At 33.2% G+C, this 18712-nt stretch overlaps 1 protein-coding gene across 4 annotated transcripts; it reads right to left on the bottom strand.

Moving 5' to 3' along the window:
• Positions 1-998: 998 nt before the first annotated feature.
• Positions 999-7013, bottom strand: LOC114423624 (protein INVOLVED IN DE NOVO 2-like). Of its 4 annotated transcripts, none has more exons than XM_028390450.1 (7): positions 6950-7013; positions 5599-6528; positions 5226-5407; positions 4321-4410; positions 3934-4221; positions 3180-3389; positions 999-1477 (listed from the first exon to the last, which is right to left on the bottom strand). In XM_028390450.1, exons 2-7 carry the CDS (start codon positions 6515-6517, stop codon positions 1241-1243), a joined length of 1926 nt encoding a protein of 641 aa, XP_028246251.1. In that variant the 5' UTR covers positions 6518-6528; positions 6950-7013; the 3' UTR covers positions 999-1240. The 4 variants fall into 4 exon arrangements, with proteins under 4 accessions (XP_028246251.1, XP_028246249.1, XP_028246250.1 ...); XM_028390448.1 differs by having other exon boundaries at positions 6625-6991; XM_028390449.1 differs by having other exon boundaries at positions 6760-6991.
• Between the last annotated feature and the right edge of the window lie 11699 nt (positions 7014-18712).

Genomic DNA, 18712 nt, shown 5'->3' with positions numbered 1-18712 from the left:
AACAGCAAAGGGACCAAAAACACAGGAAAACGAAAACTTAACATGGATCAGAACAAAAAGAAAACATGCATGAGAAGAACAACAAGAAAAGAAAAGCAAAACCTCGTTTGCCATCGAAAAAATGCACAACAACAAAACCAAGCACGACAGGAAGCAAAAGTCAAAACTTTTCCACTCAACAAAAAATTAACAACATAACAAAAAAAATTATTAAGAAAACATGCATAACAACAAACAAAATTAAGACTTTGCAAATAAAGACAAATAATACCAAAACAAACATGCACAACAGGAAAAGGGAAAAAAACTTGTCTGCAAGATGCTTCTTCGTCGATAACCTAGTAAGCGGAAAGATAAAAAAGGAACCAAAAACAAAGTAGAAAAATCAGTAAGAAAAAATAACTATCAATTAAGAAGAAAACATGCATAACAACAAAAACTCAACAGAAAACTAAAACAAAAACTGGAAGTGAAGATGGAAGAGACGGACCACAAAAATGGAGAAGAAGGAAATCACGAAGGAAACCTCGTGTAGCAAACAGAAAATGGAAAACCTCAGCAAGGGGAAAATTCAACGACAAGTGAAGCTGGAAGAAACGGACTACAAAAATGAAATAAATAAAAAAAAGCAAACGGGAAAGGGTGAGGAAATGACGAAACACAGTTCAGAGGAAACAACGGGAGAAGGCTGGAGAAGGAGGCATCTGGAGCAACCAAAGCTTGAAGCGGTTTGTGACTGGTTGTATTCGAATCAGAAGAGAAGAGAAAAAAATAGAAGGAAGAGGCACGGGAGAAATAGAGAGAGAAATGAAATTAGGCACAGAAGAATAAAGAAAGGAAGAGGCACAAGAGAAATGGACAGCTGTAAGGTCACGTGTCACAACCTGGAGCATGGGCACAATAAGTATTTCCCTAGACAACTCTTTTATAAGACTTAGTATAGACAATTTTAGTTGCATCATGATCAATAAAATATACTCTTGATACCAAAATGCCAATTACTCAAAGTAACATGCTAAAATTAAAGCCAATTTGATAGGTCATACAAGTATAACTTCAATGTCTTCTTCCACACCAGAGTATACAAAGGCTAACTTCTAGGTGGTTGTTAAAATCCATTAACACTTATAACTACATATACTAATAGCTTTTAAAATCTTTTTCTTTCTAAGATTTACCTATAGCTATAAAGTTCAAAAGACAAATGCAGTAACCTATCACAGTTATTATCCACAAAGCTTCAGGTCATTCCTCTCTTGCGTTTACGAACTATCCATTGATTCAACAGAAAATGTACTCCTTCTTTCAGCGTTGCTCTCCTTTTTTCTTTATAGTTCCATACTACGGAGGTTAAGTATCGCCCACTAGGATTATGTTCATTTATCTCTAACAATGCTTGTACCACTGCTTTATATGCCCCTTCACCCAAGTCATTTTTCAACTCATTCAGCTTTTCATCGTCATCTCTAATGATTTCCTGAAATGAAAAAAATGTACGAAGCCAGATTATAGATAGTGTAAGAGTTTGCTGAAGAAATTAGAGAAACATCAATATAATTGTAGATTAAAAGTTAAAATTAACTAAAAACCCTTGCATATATCAAATTGCCAAATTATAATTATATTTGTCCTTAAAGCAGTAGAAGAAGAATTATAGTTAAAGGTGTACTGCTGTTCCAGGTTAAAACAGTAAGAGAAATGCTAGCGATACAGGCTATGTTTGGTTATCAGTTGAAGAAGTACTTTTGGATGTTGAATGTACTTTTGGAGAGTAAACTCATTTTGGTAACAAGTTTGGTTACCCCAAAAGTGTGTTTGCACTTTGTAATGAAAATTTTGTCTTGAAACCCAGTTTTACAAATGGAAGACTTGGGTTGCTTTTGCAAACTCAGTTTGCACACTTAGTTTAACTCAACTTAAGTTTGCAAATTTTAATCCAAACATGCACACACTCTCTAATATACTGTTTTTAAGACACTCCATAATTTGGTAGAATTTATCTGAGGCCCACTAAATTATGCAAGTCTCCTTCTCTGATCCGGGAATAAGAAATACAAGGTAAATGAAAATGCAACATGTTCTTCAAGTACCAGTTTCCTCCCACCTAATCGAATATCCACACTTGTTCTACCTTATCCCACACTTCCTCTCCTTCCCTTTTTCACTCCCATGTCTGACAAACGAATGCCCTCCTTCTACCAATAACCATCATTGAAGAGGATACAATTAAAATACTCACTTCCCATATGTTACTGGCACCATCATTAATTTTCATATTTGAACAAAACACGGCAACATACATTTTTCTTTTCTTTTTTCTCAAAAAATATTTTATTTTATGCTGTTCAAGACTTCCAGGCTCACAAATTTACAAGGAGAAAATGCAATCAGGGTGGAAATGAGCCAGGTTAGGTTAGGCTTTACCTTAAACAGGATTGGCTTATTTACCTGACTTTTGGGTTAGTTTTTTTTTTTTTATAAAGGCCCGACCTTACCCTTTTAACAAACAGTCTGAAAAGGTTATTTAAAAGTTTAAAACATAAACAAATTGGCTGCTATTCTTAGTTTTCAGGTCATTGTTTCTCCTATTAATAAAAATCACCTATGACTCTTCTAATCAGCACAAACCTTCCTCTACACTCCATTAAACATCAGACCCTAAGGATGTATTTGGGAGTTGGGTTACAGCGGATAAGGAAGAGGAGAGAAATTTTTTATTTTTACATCGAGTTATCTAATGTATATAAAAATAGATTTTTATTTTTTGGTCAGCATTTATAAAAATATAGATACAAGATTAGGACATCAAGTTTATGCCAATCTATTAATTTATTTTTTCATTTTAAAAAATTATCAAATCAGAGAATATTTATCAAAATAAAAATTTACCCTCCCATTCCTTCCCCTCCAAAACCCCAACTTCCAAACACTCCCTAAAGTCAAAGAATAAATATAAAGAATTCCCTTAGATAACACTAGGTGAAAGAATTCCAAATCCAAAAAGACAACTAATTCTAATCTAGATTATGGAGATCATCAAAACATTTATTGGCCCATTAAGAGAGAATAAAAATAAATAACAAAGTGAACCAAGTTTGATTAAGTGTGACAATTGACATGCAATGAAGCACGTGAACTTCAAGATAATTTCAGGAGATCTATATGTTTAACAGACAGACCTTTTCTTTCCCTTCAACCATGATAACTTTGAATGGATGCCAATCTGGGTTCCTTAGAAGCTCTTCCCACAATGAGCACATATCTGCAGTTCTCTCTTCAGCTTCCTCCTCATTATATCTTTTCTTCATTGCTTCAAGGAATGGTCTAGTGTCCAGTTCCCCCATTCTCTTCAAACAAATATTGCCATGAGATGATAGCTCTTTAATACCCTTCAAGTGAGAGAAAAGATTACGATTAAATCTTGAAAAGCAACATTGGACAGTAAAAAGTCCAGGAAAGCTTTAAGAAATGCAAAATATTTTCAGATAATAATGCCCACGAATAAAGAAAACATATAAGCAGAGAATATTCACACTATCACAATTAGGTCTCATTTGCAGAATCAAATGAAGTAATGAACCATTAAAAACAATTTGAGTATCGAGTTTATTAGATGAAATAGAACTGATGAGTTTTTAATTTTACTCAAGTCACTTTGCTACCTTGCTATGAATCATAATAGTTAACAGTTAACCAAATAGAAAAAAATGGAATGCTCTATAAAAAAATGTAAATCTATAATTTATAATACCATGTGTGCTTAAATTGGTACAGCACCTAAGTGGTCGAGTAAAATCACCAATAGAAAGAAACACTACCAGCCCATGATCCAAGTGAAAGAATAATGACACTGGAATGGACCTCATTGAGATGCTCTTGCAAATTAATTTGAAAAGTCAGTAGGAAGATATATTTGATAAAAAAAACACTTACATCAACCAATGCTTGTCTAGCTTCCTGCAGCTCATCATTACTCTCACGCTCTTTAATGATTAGTGCTTGGTTCAATTCATCTAAGTCTTGGAGTGACTGTTCCTTGTCTCTTAAATCCTTTTGTAAAGTATCTACCTTCTTCAGAACTTCTGCATCTTCATAATCATCCATGTGCTTCAACACATTTAATGATCCTTTTAATTGCTGAATCTCCAACTCAAGCTCTTGTTTCTTATCAAGTTGTTTTTGAAGCTGAATGATTTTAGCATGAAGTTGTTCTTTTTGTCTCTGTATAAATATGCATTCAAATAGCATTAATACTATGTCATTCAGGTGCTGACAAGGACACTTTTGGTTATTAAAAAGACTAAAAGATAGGTAACACACCTTTTGATCTTCAGCCAGTTTCATAACATTTTCATCAGCTTTCTTTTGCTCCAGAGTAGCCATCTGAAGAGAGCTATTTTTCATTGCATTCTGCAAGTCCAATAAATGCCAGAAGTGTTAAGCAAAGCCTTCCACAAGCTTCTTAAGCACAATATTATTTTAAATGATTTACAGGCACGGAAAAATCAGGTTATGTAAAAAAAATCATTTACATAGTCCTTGAGCAATATTCCTAATGCGAATAAACAGAATAATGTAAAAACAAAAAAACCAATGCATAAAATTCTTGGCATACAACTCTAGATTGATCACTCTTGTCCCCTATCGCTTCCCAAAATTTTATCTCATAAAATGCATGCCCATTAGCATGTGACCACTCAATAGAGCTCATAATGTTAATTATTACTCAACAATTGCTGGTAAATATCAGTGCCATCCAATCTGTAGTGTATCATGTGAGTCTGTGACATAACAAGGGGCACGATCGCCTCCTAGATCAAAATCGCAGACACACAAACACAAATTACGAACTGCCACCAGGGATTGAATCATTAAAAAATTTACTTTAAAAGTAAACGCACCAGCAAATCCAGACATTAACATATTTTGGATTCACAGCATACACCTTAAATAGAAACCAGTTTTAATATATTCCCAGTATTATCAAAATTTATTATCCACAAATTCAATTGAAAACAATTTTCCACCAAAGTCAATTAAGTAAAAACAGTAAAATGACTGATCTTTGTAATTAATTCCTTCCTTGAAAGCACTGAAGCATCCAAACATCAACCATAATAATCAATCAACCTAAAACAATAATATTATTTCTTCAATCCTAATTTCACAGGAATTTCAGCTTAGTATACTACAGGAGATGCATCAAAACCAGAAAAACACTATACCTCCATGATTTCTTTTGTCAACTTTTTTCTTTCACTTTCATTATGTGCCTCACGTTTTTCCAATTCAACTTTCCGCAGCTCAAGCTCGTTTTTCTGAGATTTCAGTTGCAATTTAAGCTTTTCATGATCAGTAAAAATCTTCTTGAGGTGATCCGTGGCACTTGACTGTATTTTCTTTATCTCTGAAGACAGGGAATTGTAGCATAAAACAATGTTGTTAGTTACAACAGATCAGCTGCATCTTAAAATAATAATCAATTGTTAAAATATAAAATTGATAGCAATGGAAACTCCTATGGTGCCATCCACTACAATGATTCAAGCAGTATATGGTTATTTGGTTTTGGTCCTAAGGCTCAATAAAAATAGATACCTGCATTATAAGCTTGAATAAGTTTATCTTTTTCCATCATAGCAAGGTCCATTTTATGCGTAGTCTCATGGCATTTCACTTCAATCTCTTTTATGTGCTGGTTCTTGACCTGAATAACATTAGTCAAAGTGGAGACAAGTTTATCCTGCCTTCGAGCTTCTTCTTCCATAAGTTGAGATATGGTTTTGACATCGCACATCTTTTGTAGATGTTCTCCATAGATATTTTTCATTCCGTGGTCATCTGCTCGGGCGACCCATGCATAAAGGCCAGACTTCTGCTCAGAATTTGCAAACCAGTCCTTTTTCCCATGATGATCTAATTCATATTCCCTTTCAAATGCCAACGCATTATCCAAGCCTGACCAGTCTTTGTTGAATTCCACAAGAGCAATTCCAGAGTGACCCCGGAAATTCCACAAAGGAGTGACTCGAACCGGATTGAAACCCCTGCTTTTGTACTCGTCCCTCAGCCCGGTACCACTCTCCCCAACACTGTGTCCATCTCCTGTCAATCTAGTTGGAATATTAACTACAATTCCAATCCAAGGCCACACAAATTGCTCATCAGAATTAACAGAAGTACCACTTTCATCTTCCGGTTTTGAAACTTCGGCTGGAATATCTACACTCACAAGATCTTTCTCCAAATACTTCACCAAAGCCAAATGATTAGCCTTGTCTCTTGCCTTTCTCTTCTTTGAGCTACTCCGACCCACCCCAGAAGCATGTTGAAGGAGTTCCTTGTATGAATAATCATCTCTTTTTCTCCTTTTAGGGCAGTAGGGACAAGTGAAAGTCTCATCCAAGTTTTTCACTTTCTGACTTCCACTTTTCAGCTCTTGATAAGTTTTATCTTTATACTCACTAATTTCAGATTCACTAATATCAGTATCATTCTCAGAACTGCTGTGAGCCATTACAGTTTCTCCTACATTACAAATTTAGTGTTAGCATAGCATATTCAGAGTCTGGGAAAAGCACTAAACTCTAACAGAACTTTTATTACAATCAAATCCTCCATTACTTGAAATTAGAAGGTTCCTTCAAATATGAAACTGGAAATATAGTAGTAAGAACCTAGCATGAACACACACAGAGCCTGGAACCATCGCAAGTAAATAAATAAATTAATAAAAAAGACGCAAAAGCTATAACAAACCAAAGCATTCAGATTAACATGATGCAACAACTTTCCCACACTGAAAAAGGGCCATAGAGTATTCATATTGAGCAGCATTGAAACATTGAAGCATACATTACAGAAAGCCCTAATATGCAAGCAAGCTGATAGAAAACACAATGAAGAGCACATGCATGAGAGAAATCCAAGCATACAGAGAGAGATTGACCTGCGAAATGAAGAATCGGAAGCTTCTAGAAAAGACACACTTTGTATTGTATTGTATTGAAGCCCAAGACCGCTTTATAAGTAAAAGAAAAAAATGCAATTCATTTAAAAAAAATAGTTAATTTCACTTAAATTATTCTTTATTAGAATTTCATATCAAGCATTAGAAATAGTTAGTCTTATTAAATAAAAAATATTTTTTAAAAAAATTATTAAATAAGAAATAAATAATTAAAATTTATTTGTATTAAAAAAAAAAGAACTTTGATGTTTATATTTGAGACAGGAAGAATTACGTGCTACTCAAGCATGGCTTGACTAGAATAGCGCTTGGTGCTTCTCATTGCCTCTTCGGATTCCCATTTACCAAGTGACGTGGAGTTTTTTCATTGGAGCGTGGAACGCATGACACCCAGGTGCGAGTACATGGAAGATTTCAGGAAACAATGTGTGCGAAATGCCTTTATTGCCTTGTTCACCCTGGACGACAACGAGACAAGACTAATTTTCTTAATATAACTAGGTATATATTACAATATTAAGTTTAAATATTTTTTTCCATGTAATTTAACATTTTTTTATTTTAATTATTTTAAAATATTTTTTATCTTTTATTCTTAAATAATTTTTTATAATGTTTTTTTATTGTTCAAAATATTTTTTTTGTTGAAAACACTTTCTAAAGTTCTTTAAAGATGAAAAATAAAAATTACACTTTGCATAAGCAAAAGGGGAGTTTGATTGTGTTTTTAAATGACACGTTTATCGTTTGATTATGGGTGTTTGTGAGTCAGTTCGGGTTGATTTTGATCAAATTCAGAACTCAACCCAATCAAATTTGATCAGTTTGATTCAGTTGGGACCAACAGGTTATCCATTTAAATTTAATCTCTTTTCTTTTTAGAACTACTATTTTATATCATGATTCATTCAAATATCCAATACAATTAATACAATATTATCAAATGTCTAAAAGTAATAAAATTGATTCATTTAATATCACTAAGATAATATTCTAAAATAAACTAATACAAATTAAAACAAAATATTCTTCAATGAGATTTAATATAATAGTCTGAATCACAACTATTTCCTACAAACTAATTTCTTGCAATAAGTTTAGTTTTAACTAGATTTGTTGAAACAAATGAACAAAATATGATCTATTAATATTATAAACATAGCAGAAAAAATAAATATAAAAAAAGGTAAAACAAATAATAATATACCTGAAAGTAATATCGTAAGAAGTTTTCAACACTAGTAGTTCCAATACTTACAGTTCCAACACTTGGAGTCCTCATATTAGTATCTTCCCTACATTGTGGAGCACTAAATACAAGACCCAAAAATAATGAAACTCTAATCTAATATGTACAAAGATAAATGGGCTCATACTTAGCTCATGGGTCCAAAATCTACCCTAAAGTTTATGAGAACCCTAGGTTCTTCTCCTGCATTTCTAGCTCAATCTTCTTGAAGTCTCCTAATCATGGCTCTAGTGATGGGTTCCCTCTTTGAGAGGATTGTATCACTTTACAATTCTCTACTCATCTCTCTTGTTCATTCTTAATTCACTAATGCATTCTATCTCAGTTCCTACATGGTCACAGATTCTAAACTACTTGTCTGATACTCAATCCCTTGGACATACTAACACAAGCAATCAACATTAATGGTCGAAAATTAGTGAGGTTTAATCAAGATTATTCTATCCTTAGAGATAATCCCAATTAAGTATTTGATTCATGTTTAGGTTTGAACATGACTTACCAAAGCGCAAGTCAATTCTTGAATTTATCTATAAGATGACTAATCAAATAAAAGCATTAAGTATAGAAACAAATAAAGAACTCAAGATGAAGTATTGAATTAATGGAATTAAAGTGAAACAAGGTTTATCCTTTCCTTTTCTAGGTGGAAGGAATTGCACTATAATAAAAATAATACAATGAAACCTAGAGTGTCTAATGGAATAATTGAGACATCTAGTAGGGAAAAGTCTAAAATATAATTTTAAAAAGTGCTTGAAACTTCTACGCTATTACAATGAATGCTTAACCTCTTATTTATATAATTGTAGTCGGATTTAATTAAGAAAGTAATCACAAAAAATTACAAACAAATAATATCTCTAATTATTTCAAGTAATTATCTTTTTTCTATTAATTTATTCTTGAAAAATATTTTACTCTTTATTTTTCAAACTTTTATATTCAATTTCCCACTCTTTATTTTTCAAACTTGTATGTTCAATTTCCATAATTTTTCCTTCTAAAACTTTATGTTGATTTCGGACCTCTAGAGTTAGAATGCTTGTTTTTGCTAGAACACGTGTCATGAAAACTAACTTTATGATAAATTTGACATTTATCAATGGTGTCTCTTGTTTTCCCCACATAGGGTGATACGACAAATGGAGATTAAAAATTGTCACTTAGAGTGAGACCTCCTGCATCTTACATGCCAAATAATTTTCATACTACACTCTTTTGAGAAATAATGTTTTTTATAAAAATTAATTTGGTAAAAAAGTCCACCAAATACTCGCATGACACGGTATCGTTGTTCGCTATCAGATAATAAGCCAGCTAGGCCCCACTTTTGTGATATCACTAGACAGCCTAAATCGTACAATTTTTCTTATATTTAAGTTAAGCAAATATGGATGATCTTATCCTGTCCAACACTTATAGCTTTTTTTTTTTTTTTAATTCTGAAAACTTATAGTTTTCTCACATAGTTTTAAAAAAAAATCGGTAAATAAATATTTTTATAAATAAAAAAGTTCCAAAGATACCAAAGCATTACATAAAAGCTCCAAATTCAGTAAATATATCGGGTTAATTGATAGATCTTGCTAATTAGATTTTTAAATTTTTTTAAAAAGATAATATATAAGATAAAAAATATAATGTGTAACAATAATAAATTACAATATTTATTGATTCAAATATAAAATAAAATAGGTATTGAATTGTGTGAAAGTTGACCTTAATTCTAAATTATAATTCTGTTGTACATACTTCTTGCAATTTTATAACTCTTCACTTTTTTTTAAGGATTCAACTCTTCACACCTTAATTCTAAATATCAAGAAAAATCTTACATGCATCATCACCCGTTGTATATAATAAAAATGAAACTTTTTTCCGAATAACTTTTATAAGTATTATTTATTTCTTATTTATTATTTTACTTAGGTAAATTATTGAAGATTTTCTTTTAATAATGTATGTTTAAATTTTATTTTGAGCACTAATATCATATATAAAATCAAACTCCTGGGATGAACATAATTTTAGAAAATAAAGAGATTTGTACTTAACTCATCAAGATAAACAATTTATGGCAAATTTACTTCAGAGGACTTGTTTTAGAAACATTTTACTAAAGAGGGTTTCTTTTCAAACTTATTACAGATGGGGTCTGTTATGACGTGGATGCCGCCATTGTTGCCGGCGGGAAAGCTTGTACCGCCATTGACAACTGCAGGAACAAGGATCCCGCCATTGGCAACTGCGGGACTCAGCCTAAACCGCCAGTACGAACGGCGGGACAGGCTGAGTAGGAGAGAGAGAGGCTGTACCGCTGATAGGGCTGGCGGGACGAGGAGAGAAGCCATGCCGCCATTCCTCCTGGCGGGACATGCCAACGTGGCAGTCCCGCCACTGCCTCCTGCGGAACACCTTGACGGGACAAGGGCCAGCGTTCACATGCATGCTGAATCATTTTTATGCAGGCTAGGCATGCTGAATCATTTTTATGCAGTTTATGCAGGCTAGGCTAGGGTTAACATGCAAGAATCAATTTTTTTTTTGTGATACAGGCTAGTTCACATGCACGCACCTCTTGCTTTAACACTATTGGATTGGATATAGAGTAATCAGGAATCATCTTGCTTTAACACTATTAGATTGGATAGGACACGCACCTCTTGCTTTAACACTATTGGATTGGATATAGGGTAATCAGGAATCATCTTGCTTTAACACTATTAGATTGGATAGGACACTGTATGTATTAGATAGAGCAATCAGAAATCACATGGATGTCATTTAGATTAGGGCTAGGCAAGTAAGTAGGAACTGACGTGCATACAAATTTATTTACTTTGCAGTGGTAAAAAATTTCTATAAATAGAGCAAACATGCAATCCCTCAGCATGAAAAATTTTGTCATTGAAGAGAGTATCAAATAGTGTGTGAGAGGAAGAAAGATTTTGGTTTCGACATTGAAGAGAGTATCAAATAGTGTGAAAGAGGCAGAAAGATTTTCGCTAAGTTTGCTGATTCTATTGTAAGGATGTTTTATATTTATTTAAATTAAGTTATCTTTTCGTTTTGTTTATTTATCATGTACAAATTTTTTATTTTGAACTAACAAATATTATGGTTAGAATGAAATTTGAAGGTCAACTTTAAGTGTAATAATTTTGTAAATTACGTTTTAAATTTAAAAATTATTAGTAGTAATTATTTGTAAGTTTTTTTGTTAATGGTTTTTGCGTTTGAAGTATTATTTGACATATAATTTAATTTAATTTAAGACAAAAACTAATTACATGCTATTTGTTAAGTATTTTGTGGTTTGTCGTGAGTACAAAGTTTCACTTGTAATAAAATTTAGTATAAGTTAACAAAAAGAAATTGTAATTTTAATTATAAAAACAATAAGAAAAATATTACCATAATTTTAAAAGTCCCGTCATTTAAATTTACTAACATAAAAAGTAGCATGGGAATAACAATTTTTCGTTACTATATTTATTAGTAATTTATTGATTTTTAATAATCTTAAAAGAACTTTACTTGGATTTTTAGATTATTTTATACTTTATGGTAAATAAGAAAAATATTGAGACAACAAACTAGCACTAGATCAGGTCTAATACTTCTCTAGTTTTTGAAAAATAATAGGTGAATATTTTATCTCTCCAAGCAATCACTAGGACAAAATATTAAAAAATATAGTTGAATTAATTCTTTAACACTCACTAATTTTGTATGTCTTTGTTTTTATGACATATATAATATTAGTTATTATACTTGAATTGTATATATTTCTTTTATCTCTTTGTCTCACTAAGTTTCAAATTAGTTGTTCATCGAGTATTTTTTGCCTTACATATACGTGCATATAGTTAATTAATTAACCATTGAGACTATTCACTCGACATGGAGAACAATTAGGCCTTATTTGTCTGCCATGTTCCGTTTGAAATTTTTTTAAGTCTAATCCTTTCAGTTATAACCCTTCCATTTTGTGTTTGTCTGGAATTTTGTTGAAGTTGAGGAATTTTCCATAAATTATTTAATTAGAGTAATTTTTTATAGAATAAAGTATGAATGTGTAGTTTAAGTTTAATAGAGGAAGCAAATAAATATTTTATATTTGTATCATCGACAAAATATTTAATTGAAGTAAGGATTTTATTTGTTAGACTAAAATTTGAAGGTAAAGTTTAAGTGAATTAATTTTTTTAATTAGAATTTTTATTATAAAATTAGTATCAGTAATTCTTTATTTTAAAACTACTATTGTTATGATTAATTATTTTTAATTTTGATCATGTAGGTATATCATGAATTCAATTATTACAGTGTTGTATTTCAACGGAAGAGTATATGAAGACAATGATGGTGTAATATTTGAAGGCAGTAAAAAGGCCATTCAGATTAAACGCGGAATTAGTTTCAATGCTTTGAAAAAAAAATTGGAGATAAGGTAAAGATAGAAAATAATGAAATTATTTCTACTATAAGTTGTAGATTTTTAGTTTCAGGAAAATATGTTGCGTTGCAAATTTGTGATGACGAAGATGTTGAAACTATGATCGAAAGTTTTCAACAACAACAACAAATGTCAGTTCTAGAATTGTATGTAGAAAAGGATGTTGCTGGTGGTTCGATGTTTCATGCTGCAAATTCTGTTACGTGATGTGGACGTAATGTATCTCATCATGAATCGGAACTGCCAAGAAATATAAGTAATTTACATGATGATGAAGATGATGATGATTACCTTGCATCTAACTCATACGTTGAAGAGTTTTTCGATGAAGATGATAGTGATGATGGAATATCTGATACAGACGATGAAGTCACTAACATCGTTGAACCAGCTTCAATTGTTCACCCAACCGAAGGTAAATGTTTGTGAAATACAAAATTAGTTGAATACATCTATCTTTTTATGAGAATTGCATTTAATGGTAACTAAATAGGAGTAGTTTGTTGACGTGATTTTTTTTAAATTATCAGGTGTACCACAAATTCAAAATCCATTTTGGAATGATGCTATGCATTATAATAATATCAATTGGAGTCATCCGGACGAGGAGGACATTTGTGGTCTGGACATGCCAATGACTTTTAATGTTGGACAAGAATTATATGTTGGCATGGATTTTGACAGTAAAGATGCGGTAAAAAATGCACTGAAACAATATGTGATGAAGGTGCATCAAACTTTTAAGGTTGTTGAGACGAAATCACACAAATATATCGTTTGTTGCCCCAACAACACCGAAGAGTCTCCTTGCCCTTTTTATATGAGGGCAATTTTATCCAAAAAAACTGATGCATGGAAAGTGACACAATGGGGTGGACCGCACACATGTCTAAATATGACTATGACACAAGACCATAAGAAGCTTGATTCAAATTTAATTGCGACTTGCGTAGTAGGTACGTTTTTTATGTTCATATTATCCTACTTTTGTGTTATTTGTTATTTTAATTTGTAATTTTATTTTATTATTTGAATTACAGGCATGATCAGAGAGGATCCATCAATAAAAATTTCTTTGATTCAAGAAAGGATAAATAGTGAATTTTCCTATAAGGTTTCATACAGAAAAGCATGGATGGCCAAACAAAAGGCGATTGCAATTGAATATGACGATTGGGAAGAGTCGTATGCGAAACTCTCGTCATGGCTAACACACATGCAAAATCATTCTCCTGGCTCTTACTTTCAAATACTACATGACGATTTTATTGTTGGTAATAGGTTAAGTCGCGAACATCGTCAGTTTCATCGAGTATTTTGGACATTTGGTCAATGCAAATAGGCTTTTAAGTACTGTAAGCCAATCATACAAGTTGACGGCACACATTTATACGGCAAATACCGTGGGACCTTGTTAATGGCCACATCGCAAGATGGAAATGGTGGTGTTCTTCCTCTAGCATTCGCCGTGGTCGAAGGCGAGACGCTAACAGCATGGTCATGGTTTTTGGCCCACTTGCGTGAACACGTCACAGATAAGAATGGAATTTGTCTAATATCTGATCGTCACGCGAGTATAAAGTTTGCTGTCGCTAACGAACATCTTGGTTGGCAACCTCCCCACGGTTATCATGTGTACTGCGTCCGACACATAGCCAGCAATTTCAATCGCAAATTCAACAACGCGAAACAAAAAGAGATGTTCAAGAAATTGGGTAAGGTTTATTTTATACATTAATTTAATTTGACTTTGATGTCTACGTACAACTTTTCATGATAACAAATTTGATGCAGCGTACACTCCTTGCAAGCATGTGTTTGATCAAAACTTAGAAAAATTTCGTCAACTGAGTCCAGCCATAGCAAGATGGATTGATCGCATTTCAAAGGAAAAATGGAGCATGGCTTACGATACATCTGGACGACGATATGGTCGCATGACAACCAACCTATCAGAATGTGTGAATAAGGTGTTGAAAGATTGTCGCAGCATTCCAATAACAGCGTTGGTCAAGTCAACATATAGTAGGTGCCGAAAGTACTTTGTTGATCGTGGTCGCCAAGCCCAAAGACAATTAAGAGAAGGCCAAGTTTATTGTTCTAAGCTTGTTACAGAACTTAGGAAAAATCAAGAACAAGCTTGTTCGCACATCGTTCGCGTGTACGATATCCACTCGACAAGGTTTGAAGTAGAGGAGACCTTCAATCCTATAACGCAACGTGGTGGACAAAAATGGGCAGTTAACTTGAATGGCCATTATTGTCAATGCGGAAGGTATTCTGCGCTTCACTATCCATGTTCACACATTATTGCAACTTGTGGTTACGTGAGCATGAACTACTACCAATATATAGATGTTGTTTACACCAATGAACACATCTTAAAAGCATACTCCGCACAGTGGTGACCTCTTGGGAATGAAGCGGCAATTCCTCCTTCTGATGAGGCATGGACACTAATCCCTGACCCAACTACAATTCGTGCGAAAGGTCGGCCAAAATCAACAAGGATAAGGAATGAGATGGATTGGGTCGAACCATCTGACCACCGACAAAAATGTAGTAGATGTGGAGCTGAAGGGCACAATAGGCGCCGATGTCCAATGCAATCTGACCGTGGGAGTAATTCATTTAATTGATTTATGTATGTTACATGACTGACTTGTATTGCTTTAGGTTTTGTTCAATGTATTTACTTGTTGGTCTTCAATGAAATCGTCAGTTACTTTTTGTTGAATGTGTGCTTCTAATGAAATAAAATTACATTTAGAAGTTGAAATAAATGGAGTGGATCAATTGAGGTTGAGTGACATTGGTGTTGATCGTTAGTTAGAAATGTTAGTGTCTAAGTAATTTGTCTACCTTAGTTTTTTAAACTATCTACAATGACAAACTATGGACTTAGTCATTATGGTTTAGTGTCTAAGCCTTAGGTTTTAGTGTTTAGAACTATGGGTTAGGGTTAGGGTTACTTCTTATTTTTTAGGGGTTAGGGGTTACGTCTTAGGGGCTAGGGCTAAGTTTTTTATTTTAGGGTTAGGGTTAGGGTTATTTTTTTAAATGTGAATGGTTAGGGTTACTTCTTGTTTTTTAGGGGCTAGGGGTTACTTCTTATTTGTTAGGTGTTAGGGCTAAGTTTATTTTATTTTAGGGTTAGGGTTATTTTTTAAAATTTGAAGGGTTAGGGTTACTTCTTATTTTTTAGGGGTTAGGGGTTACGTCTTAGGGGCTAGGGCTAAGTTTTTTATTTTAGGGTTAGGGTTAGGGTTATTTTTTTAAATGTGAATGGTTAGGGTTACTTCTTGTTTTTTTAGGGGCTAGGGGTTACTTCTTATTTGTTAGGTGTTAGGGCTAAGTTTATTTTATTTTAGGGTTAGGGTTATTTTTTAAAATTTGAAGGGTTAGGGTTACTTCTTATTTTTTAGGGGTTAGGGGTTACGTCTTAGGGGCTAGGGCTAAGTTTTTTTATTTTAGGGTTAGGGTTAAGGTTATTTTTTAAATGGTAATGGTTAGGGTTACTTCTTGTTTTTAGGGGTTAGGGCTAAGTTTTTTATTTTAGGGTTAGGGTTAGGGTTAGGGTTATTTTTTTAAATGTGAATGGTTAGTGTTACTTCTTATTTTTTTAGGGGTTAGGGCTAAGTTTTTTTATTTTAGGGTTAGGGTTAGGGCTAACTCTTAGGGGTTTGGGCTAGGGTTATGTTTTTTTATTTTAGGGTTAGGGTTTATTTCTGAACATTGAAGGGTTAGGGCTAATTCTTAGGGGTTAGGGTTAGGTTTTTTATTTTGGGGTTAGGGTTTATTTCTGAACATTGAAGGGTTAGGGCTAATTCTTAGGGGTTAGGGTTAGGTTTTTTATTTTGGGGTTAGGGTTTATTTCTGAACATTGAAGGGTTAGGGCTAATTCTTAGGGGTTAGGGTTAGGTTTTTTATTTTGGGGTTAGGGTTTATTTCTGAACATTGAAGGGTTAGGGCTAATTCTTAGGGGTTTGGGTAAGGTTATTTATTTTAGGGGTTAGGGTTAATTTATTTAATTTAGGGCTTAGGGCTAAGTTTTTTATTTTAAGGGTTAGGGTTTAGTTCTTATTTTTTAGAAAAATAAAATTACATTTAGAAGTTGAAATAAAATTACTTTTTTCTGAATGTGTACTTCTAATGAAATAAAATTACATTTAGAAGTTGAAATAAAATTACTTTATTTTAAGGGTAAGGGTTTAGTTCTTATTTTTTAGGGTTAGGGCTAAGTTTTTTATTTTAAGGGTTAGGGTTTAGTTCTTATTTTTTAGAAAAATAAAATTACATTTAGAAGTTGATATAAAATTACTTTTTTCTGAATGTGTACTTCTAATGAAATAAAATTACATTTAGAAGTTGAAATAAAATTACTTTATTTTAAGGGTAAGGGTTTAGTTCTTATTTTTTAGGGTTAGGGCTAAGTTTTTTATTTTAAGGGTTAGGGTTTAGTTCTTATTTTTTAGAAAAATAAAATTACATTTAGAAGTTGATATAAAATTACTTTTTTCTGAATGTGTACTTCTAATGAAATAAAATTACATTTAGAAGTTGAAATAAAATTACTTTATTTTAAGGGTAAGGGTTTAGTTCTTATTTTTTAGGGTTAGACTTTGGTTTTTTATTTTGGGGTTAGGGTTTAGTTCTTATTTTATAGGGTTAGGCTTAGTTATTTTATTTTAGGGTTAGGGTTAGGTATGAAAATTTCAGGGTTTAAGACTAATTTTTATGGGTGAGGTTTAGGTTATTTGTATTTTTGGGTTAGGGTTTAGTGCTGAACATTTTTGGGTTAGGGCTAACTTTTAGGGGTTAGGGTTAGGTTTTTATTTTAGGATTAGGGTTTATTTCGGAACAATTTAGTACTAAGTGCTTATATTTTATAGGTTAGGGTTAGTGTTTCATATTTAAGGGTTATGGGATACTTTTTATGTTTTATGGGTTAGGGTTTAGTTCACATTGAAGTTCATCGTTACTTAGAAACATTAGTTTTTTCCTTTTGGCTACCTTTGTTATTTGGTTTAGGGTTCATTGATTATTATAGTTTGATACGCGACATAAATTCTATCCATAAGTAAGCCTTAATAAACTGAATATCATACATTACGACATGAATGTCAAATTACAAATATACAACAAAGCCTTAATCAACGGAGACATGCAAATCATTCATTTTGGTGTCCGTGATGCCGTGAGGATGTGCCACATGGTCGATCCCATCTTCGTGCTTGGCGATCAGGATTTCTTCTGCCCCGATGCCTCCCCGCTTCTTCTTCGTCAGCCTCCGCAGAAAATGCGTGACGCAAATCAACACCGAATAAGTCACCCGTATTAGGTATTTGTCCCGGTACATTCCATTGTGTTCCTAACGGGGCATTAGGTGTTGGAATTGGCCCATGATATTGCTGTGAAGGGGTCATTGTGGGCCATGAAAAATGAGCTTGTGTTTCCGCAAAACCACCGAACGATTGCTGGGTTGCAGAAGTATCAGTTTCATGACCCTGAAAAGGATACTGATACATCTGTGTCGGATACTCAGCAAATGTTTGTGGCGTGTAATACATTCCATGGCCACGCTCCGCCATTTGTTGGGAATATTCTTCCGCTTCAACAGTGTCCCTTCTTCTGTCTATCCCCTGAGTTTCAATACTTGACTGAAGCATGTGAAACTGTTGTGGGGGAAATTGACGCTCTGATGCTGGACCATGTGACACTGGCTCAGTGACTCTCTCTTGCTCTTCGGATAAAATTGTAATTTTTTCCATATAAGGCACGAGATCATCAAATGTGCATGTTTTCCTCCCTTGAGGAGACACCATGTATTGTAATGCCTCCGCAACTTCACCCTGCATTTATAAGGGTAAGAAAATTAATGGCCATCATTAAATAAAAGTTCAACTTAAAATTTGAAAAAAAATAAAAAAATACCAATGTAGCCGTCTTTGCATTTTCTGGGTCAACAAACATCTTTGTCTTTCGCCTATACCAGACCATGTAGTCCGAGTTAAAACTCAATAGGCCTTCT

Source organism: Glycine soja, chromosome 8 (assembly GCF_004193775.1).
Source record: "Glycine soja cultivar W05 chromosome 8, ASM419377v2, whole genome shotgun sequence".
NCBI lineage: Eukaryota > Viridiplantae > Streptophyta > Magnoliopsida > Fabales > Fabaceae > Glycine > Glycine soja.
The sequence above is the reverse complement of the archived record's forward strand: the minus strand, read 5'-3'. Positions and strand labels throughout refer to the sequence as shown.

What these genes read in the sequence shown, in the direction of transcription:
- LOC114423624 (XM_028390450.1), bottom strand. Translation starts at nt 6,517, where the DNA reads ATGGCTCACAGCAGTTCTGAGAATGATACTGATATTAGTGAATCTGAA. An exon ending in AACTGGCTGAAGATCAAAAG is followed by an intron (nt 4,222 to 4,320) that starts GTGTGTTACCTA and finishes ATATTTATACAG; the next exon opens with AGACAAAAAGAACAACTTCA. An exon ending in TGGTTGAAGGGAAAGAAAAG is followed by an intron (nt 1,478 to 3,179) that starts GTCTGTCTGTTA and finishes TTTTCATTTCAG; the next exon opens with GAAATCATTAGAGATGACGA.